Raw genomic sequence first — 8,014 nt, 5'->3', positions numbered from 1 at the left:
AAGTGGGGTTTGCAAACTTCTTTATGCATGCAGTCCCATATTTGAGTAAATGATGGGCGGGACTTGACTGAAAATGGGTGTGGCATACCAGAAAAGTGGTGGTTGGAGGGGAAGATGTGGTAAAAAGGTGCTTGATGTCAGAGAAAACAAAATTTAGAGGTGAGGTATTTCATATAGACTTTTAGGTTGTGGTGAGATTATAAAAAAAAACAGAAGAGGGGGTCAACATGCAACATGCAAAGGAATGTGTAGAAATAAAGCATTAAAGGAGTAGTTTCCGTTTTCTATTCACAAGAATGAAAATTCTGTAATTATTTACTCCCTAAATTGTTTCAATCCAGTTTACAGATAGTTTCAAGAATGTAGGAAACTACACAGTTCTGGGGCACCATTGACTACCATAGTAGATTTATTTTCTTGTTGGTTTATTTTCTTGAATGGTGCCCCAGAACTGTTTGATTACAAGCATTCTTCAAAATATCTTTTTTTGTGCTCAGCAGAACAACAAAATTTATACTGGTTTGAAGCAACTTGACAGTGAGTAAATGATGACAGAATTTTCACTACAAAAAGCATGAACCCTCAGGATCCCACCGAGACCAGGAACTGACAGCCCTCTATTATACATCATCCCAAACAGTCAATTTTCTTTCCCCTTCATAGGGCAAGGGAACAGTTTGTGAATTCCCAAACCACGGACGTGGCCATTTAAAACATAATCAGGCATTACCACTACAAAAGAGTCATTGAACTTATAATCCAATAATATAAATCGAGCTCTCACATGGACCAAAAGCATAATCATATTAAACATCTTGTGTTATCAAATGTCAGTGTGATGACAATCTTGTTTCTTGAACGTCTGTAGAGATATGCAGACTATTTAATGCTCAATTCCTGTGGTTTAGTACTCTTGGCCTGCACATGATTACGGATCTCAGTTTCCCAACAAGTCATGGGTCTTGCGTTCTTAACCGTGAGCTGATTTGCACGAAACCTGCCAGCCGGGGTTAATGGGTTACACAAAGATGGTAATTAACGATATCGATATCGTGCCAAATTGTTCAACAATTGCAACAAAGTGCCGTTTGTTTGCAGCGCGCGTCGCAGCTCCTATATCACGTTACCGTGAGCAACTTTGCAACATGAGGATGAGGTTGAAACCTGAGGTCCTGACAACAAGAAACATGACAGATACGCCTTCGGGCAGCACGCGAGTCGCAGGTGTGTGTAACGGACGATCTCACCGCAAACCGATCTCAAAACTCTTAATGTTTGCGCTTGCAATCCAACCGGAGTTGTTTGCAGATGCCAGAATGCATAAAATAGTCACATAGACGTTCCTGTTGGAATCCAGCTTTATTGAAAAACCCTAGGCCTGCCACCACTCGGTACTCGAGACATTCATTCAAACAAAGAAGACGTGAACACTGTAAATCAAAGAAGTAAAACCACATCAACTTTTACAAATGAGCGGTCGGGGAGTCGTGCGCTGGAACTTTTACGTTATAAAACGTAAACCTGACAACGTTTCCAGCAGAGGGGGGATTTGAAATACTGACACATTAAATACGAGCTTTAAGTGAGTGAACAATCTTAAAAAAGAGAGAATACCAAACATGAATAAACGATACAACAGAGTAAATCTGCCTTCAAACTATCAAACCAACAATAAAATCAACAAGAGGCAGATGCGCAGATGCTGCCAATAACAAAAGATCATACAGGTGACGGTAATCTGTGCCTATTCAGGTTTCTTACACAAGTGTTATGAAAAACACAGCTCGATGGCTCTAACGAAACAGCTTGTAATACTGTGAACAACGTGAAACTTGGTAAAATAAAATGCAATGGTTAATGCTACTTCAAGTGGCTTTATTATCTGTAGTGGTTTAATGCAACAAAAGCCAGAGAAAGCCAGCGCAAAGTATGCATTAGTGTTAATAACGTGCGTTGGAAAATGTATGGAAATGCAAAGGCTTCGAGGACTTTTTGACCCAGTGAAGATCTTCAGAGAGGTCGGAGGGGATGGTATTTTTAGGGTCAACCTTCAAAAGTAAACGGTAAAACAGCAACAATGTTTGCCAGTGTGTCTCATGCATTCCTGCTATAGCGCATGACCGTTTGAACACCACAGGAAAGAATCCACCCAACAAGTCTGCGTGCGCAACTCTTCGCACTTCGTCTGCAGTGAATTACTATATTCAAAGCAACACACGTCAGTAAATGAGATTTCTTCCATTGATTCTCTCTGACCGAATACAAATGTTAAAAGAATCCTCAGAACTGTTGAGCACAGCGATGTTCTTCTTATTCAATTACGGTTTCAAATAATGTTTAATGCTTGATTATAAAATTCCCAAATAAAAAGAAAAGTCTGTTTCTGCATGACCTGGCTGTGAAATCAGCGAATCAGGCGAGAGCCCCAACGCTATAAAAACCATATGGCACATCCTGGAGTGAAGGCATATAGTTGTAAATAATCATAAAACGCAGCGGTAAAAAACAGAAGTGGGTTGATGGGAGCGAGGTGAGTCTGATTTAGGCTTTGAGATTATGTCAGAGGATATAATTAAACACTGACACCAGCCCGTGTCGAGACTGAACGAAATAACACCAATTATGACACTTGAACAAACGGCAGTGGAAAATACAAGGAAGTGTGGTGATGTCATGCGGAAGGAAATTTGCTGAGGAGAGGGACAACCCAGCGACCTTTCAAATGGGCTGGCTTCTCATCTTTTGTGATTATGGGTAAAATGCATTTGATAATTTGTCAGTGGTAACATATCAAAGTGACTTAAACTAATCCAGTGATTTAATACATAGACAATCATAAATAAACAACGTGATTACATTAAAGGGACAGTTCATTTAAAAATAAAAATGATCTCATTGTTGATTCATCCTCATGTCATTCATAACATGACTCTTTCTTCTGTGGAACACAAAAGAAAATATTTTGAGAAATGTCTCTGTGGTTTTGTGTCCATACAATGGAAGTCAATGGGGACCAGTGTTCCTCAAAATATCTTCTTTTGTGTTGTGCAGAAGAAAAAAAGTCAATGACCAAATTTTCCTTTTTTGGGTGAACTATCCCTTTAAGATGCCGATGTTGTGCATTCGTAATTTTTTGTGTAGGGGTTTAACTTAAAAGTTTAGATCACGTGTTGTCAGCGCGCACCTGGTTCATAAGTTTAGGTCCACAGCTTTACATAATTAAAGCCACAGAAAACTAAGATAACTCCTGCAATGAAGGAAGCACGAAACAAATTAACACAAGCGCAACGAAACATGCATAAACAAGGGCTCGATCTGAAAACAGAGGCCTCATTCCGGCTCTTCAAATAGTTATATAAAAATAGCATGGCGGTTGATAAACAAGGTTAATCAGTGCTTAATATGCGCTCAATCTCCTCTAGTCTCTTCAAGGCAGCGGCTCTTTTCTTTTCTATATCTTTAATCTCTTTTGTGGATTTGCTCTTAGTCTGCTTGTCAGGCTGGCCCGCATCCAGATCCTTTGATTGGTCGTGGCCCTGGCCGTTGATGCCTTCTGTGGGGGAGGATTTCCTCAAATTCTTCTCTTTCCTGGCCCCCTCCACTGCTCCAGAAGCAACACCTCGCCCTTCCTCGTCTTCCTCCACATGCTTTTTGTCTCGACGCTGCTGTTCATCAGACTCACCGCCGCCTCCTGCTGGTGCAACGGGTTGCCCCGCCGTGCTCATGGCGGCCATTTTGTTTCGTACAATGGCGAGGTGTCGTCGGATGTACTCTTCGTGCGGAGCCATGGTCAGCGTCTCCACCAGACAGTGCTCGGCAAGCGGGAGGTTCCGTTCTTCGAAGTACACCACGCACAGATTGTGCTTGGCCTGCACATTGCTGGGGTCCATGTTCAAGATGCGTTCGAAACATGCCTTGGCGCCTCGCGTGTCCTTGCGGTGGTTCATGAGGATGTCACCTTTGAGGATCAGGCCTTTGACGTGTTCGGGGTGAAATCGCAGAAGCTCATCCAGCACCGGGAGAGCGTCCAGTTCACGTTGCGACTGGGAATAGAGCAACGCCAGGTTAAACAAAGCACTGCGAAAACCTGGCTGCAGCCGGATGGCCTCTCGCATCCAGCGCTCGGCCTCTTCGTTCTCGTTAGCATCCATCCCTAGCATGCCCAGGTTGAAGTAGCCGTTAGCATCGTCCGGCTCCTCCTCCACATAGGAGAGGAAGCGACGGTTAGCTTCCGGGCGCAATTTTGCTTCACCTGTAAAAAAACGTTACAGTTTACTAAAACTATTCAAACATTTCTGATTAATGAAATGAAAAAATTGGCCTAAATATTATTTGAAAAACTTTAAACTAAACAAAAAATTAAAAAGTTGCCTGAGGAAAAACGGAAAAAAAATTGAGGCACTAAATTAATTAAAAACTAAACTTGTATTAAAATAAAAGAAATTCAACTTTTATAGCAACATAAAAAAAAACATAAACTTGACAAAAGCAGCACATCACAAAATTACTAAAATTCAACTAAAATAAAATAAAAGCTAACTCAAAATATTAACAAAACTAGCATGAAACAAAGACTGGTACAGCGAGGCGAAACTTGAATACAAAACTTCGAACAATACTGCTCTAAGTCGAAGTAAAAGAAAATTCTATCCGATTAAAACTGAATAAACTGGTTTTATGCACATACTACAGTAAAGTAGTTTTATGGAATCGGTGCCTTGTCTAAATAATAAACATTTCTTCCGAAAAATGCTTGATATTGTTATGATTAGTATTTTGGCTGTGTTACTTGGCGTCGTAAAAGACCTACGTTATCGACGTGTTGCAACGATAAGGTCAGAAACAGGTTAAGGAGTGTCGTCATTTCATTACCCTAGAAAGACTGTTCAGTGTAATTACCGTGAGGTTACGTTCACACACTGATGTATCAGGTAAACTTGCTTTCATGTTATATTGCTTCACTGTTATTGATGTGCGAAACAACCAAAGCGGATGAAAAATAACAGTCGTGTCAAGCAGGCCTGTGAATCGATCACAACATACTTCCTCCGTCACAACAGCCTTTAAAACCAAGAGTAAACAGAACCGTTGTGTTCGCATTATTTGCACTGCAGCAGCGTAGGTGTGCTAATCTCGAGCAAATGACAAACTGATTTCAGCAAAAGCTTCGCTCGAACCGCACAAATCCATCAGTCTTTTCTGCCATTCAAAGCTTGGAGTGAAGAAGGCGACGTAAACTCGGAGTCAGGGTCAATGAGTCACTGAATTTTAAGTTATTGATGTCGGTTCAAACGCTAACATTCTCAGGTACCAGAACTTTGCTAAATTAGGTAAGAGGTTAATGGCTTACCCTGTGGTGGCATGCAAAGAATTCATAGATTTTCTGTGTTTAAAGTCCTGACCTCATCTAAATCAAATAGCTAGCCTTGAGCCAGGTTTTAACAAGTGAGGGTTTACATAACATTTTTTTAAAATCTGCGTACAAATGTTAACAAAATGATCCTGCGTTCACACGCAAAAATAACTCAAAATGCTGGATTATGCATGCCAGTAAATGGTGACGTCTCTTGTAAAGAAACACTACACACCTGCGTACCAACGTTGTTATAGTTTTGAGATTTATTTATATTTTGAAATAGCTTTTATTTTTATATATTTCCTGTTTTCATGTTACTTTTAGTTTAATTTCTAGCGATTTTGCTGTTTGCCATTATATTATTTGTTTATTTTTATGTTGCCATTTAAGTTAAATTAATTTTAATTTAGGTTTTAATTTATTTTCAGTTAATAATTTTAGTGCCTCAACTCAAACTTATATCCGTTTATTTCTTAAGCAACATTTCTCATTTTAATTTAGTTTGTTATTCAAATATTCAGACACAGTCTTTCAATTGATTTCAGTAAACATAAATGTTTTAATAGTTCATTAAATTATAACTTCGCAGTGCACATACTCATTCTTCTACAGAATGGTGAATACAAACAATTAAAATGGTGAAAGCATCTTGGAATGCCTATAGACTGAACACGTAATCTTGATGCACCGATATATCGGCCAATAATCAGCTATTGGCCGATGGTTTAAAAACAGACGATGATCAGGGCCGATATATCCTGTCAATCAAAAGAAGAATGTGTGCTCTGTATTCAGAAAATGTTAAGAAACATCACCAGTTTGATGTTCAATATTAATAGTCATTGTATGAGTTAAAAACATTCAGAAAGTTAAGAAATATTAATTTAATCTTCAGAATCGGTATCGGCAGATATCACTCTGAATAATCGGATATCGGTATTGGTGCATCTCTACACAATACACAAGTGTATGACGCCACTGTTTTCACAAATTCACGTTTTAGTAGTTTTCACAGAGACGATAACATTATCATTTTCACAAACTTGTACGTTTTCAAAAGCTTGCATTTTCAGGCCCCAAAACACCATTGTCTTGTAAATGAACGACCAAAATGTTCAATCTGTTTTCTTTCCTTTTTTATGATACTTTTTTTATTTTGTTGGCCTTTATAGCTCTATCGAATAGTACAGTGGAGAGAGATACAAGAAATCGCGGGACGAGAGAGTGGGGAACAGGAGAGCAAAGGGGCTATCGAGATGGTTTTCAAACTCAGATGCATTTGAGTGCCATTGATCAACATGCCGGTGCACAGTCCACTGGACCACCGACACAGACCATCCTGTTTTTAGTTTAAATAGATGTTGTAGAAATGCTCCCACTGAGAATCAAGAAAACATTGAAATGAACCTCTGAATTTCCCACACACCTGACTCTTGCATGAGAAGTGCAGAGTTGAAGAGAGCCAGCTTGTGACGTGGGTTCAGATCCAGCGCACGGTTAAAGTTTCTGAGAGCTTCCGAGGGATCCTTCATCTCTATATTGACTATGGCCAGGTTGTACCAGAGGTCTGCGTTGTTGTGGTCCAGCTCCAGTGCTCGCAGGTAGGCGTCCTTCGCCTCGCTGGGCTTGTTCATTTTCAACAGAAGCTCCCCTCTGGGTTTGAGAAAGAGAAGACATTTTTTGAATACCTCTACCGGGACATCTTGAAAATCTAAGACACATGTATAACAAGAAAGGTCAGTTTCTTTAAGCGATATTTTCTTAGCAAACAGCTCGATCAATACAGAGGTTCGGTTCAAAAAATGTTTTCATAGTGTGGTTAAGAACAAACATCTAGACGTTCATGAGATCCGTGGCATTCCAGAAAATCAACTTTCAAGAGCCTATCAGATGAGTGTTTTATTAACAGGATGAGACATGCAGAAAGAAATCGCTGTCTGAAGACTAAGTCAAATCTTTACTTGATGCGAGATGTAACAAAAACACATCTGCGTAGCATTCGATTTCACTTCATATCCATGAGAAATATTTTCTTATAGATAGCAAAAACGTCCAGACATAGGCATTTGTTTCATTAACTTGAGAAGTTGATTCGCTTGAACGTCATCCAGCAATTACATATTCACCAAAATTACAGCAGTTCTACAAAAACATACATTTCTGTCAATACAATCGTTTAGCTTATTTGATTCATGACTTTTAATAACCTTATCAAAGCCAAAATACTGTCTGATTGCTCATTCAGTTTCATTTGGCCCCATCGCCAAGCGTGCAAGTACACAAGCGCATTCTTGACATGGTCACCGCAAACGTTTACTTGCCGGCTGATGTAGGCTTGCTTGAAGTCAGGTCTCATGCTGATCGCTTGCCTATACAGTTGGTCAGCTTCCTCCAGACGGGAATCATTTGCCCGAATCAGGTTGGCCAGGTTGATGTAGACGTTCAAGTGGTTGGGAGCCACGCGGGTTGCATACTTCTTCCCCGGAATGATCTGGCAAAGGGTTTCGGAAAGATCAGCTAGTGCATATGCATTACCATGGCCAAGGGTTTAAGCAGATTACATTTACATACCTTTTGCCTCTATGTATAGCTGTAATACATTCAATGTGTTCCTTCCATATGTTTTTTAAATGAAATATGGACTCACAGGCGGTTCAA

At 39.9% G+C, this 8,014-nt stretch overlaps 1 protein-coding gene across 2 annotated transcripts in view; it reads right to left on the bottom strand.

The window, feature by feature from the left end:
• Positions 1-1,340: 1,340 nt before the first annotated feature.
• tmtc3 (transmembrane O-mannosyltransferase targeting cadherins 3) overlaps positions 1,341-8,014 on the bottom strand; it is a 33,520-nt gene continuing 26,846 nt past the window's right edge. For both annotated transcript variants that reach the window (XM_057329491.1, XM_057329492.1), the window contains 3 exons: positions 7,678-7,847; positions 6,783-7,009; positions 1,341-4,252 (listed from right to left, as the gene is read on the bottom strand). In XM_057329491.1, coding sequence (XP_057185474.1) covers positions 3,387-4,252; positions 6,783-7,009; positions 7,678-7,847 — 1,263 coding nt within the window. In that variant the 3' untranslated portion in view covers positions 1,341-3,386. The remainder of the gene's footprint in view (positions 4,253-6,782; positions 7,010-7,677; positions 7,848-8,014) is intronic.

The sequence above is a fragment of the Triplophysa rosa genome, linkage group LG3 (genome assembly GCF_024868665.1).
Source record: "Triplophysa rosa linkage group LG3, Trosa_1v2, whole genome shotgun sequence".
In the NCBI taxonomy this organism is placed as follows: domain Eukaryota; kingdom Metazoa; phylum Chordata; class Actinopteri; order Cypriniformes; family Nemacheilidae; genus Triplophysa; species Triplophysa rosa.
This window is presented reverse-complemented; position numbering and strand designations above follow the sequence as displayed.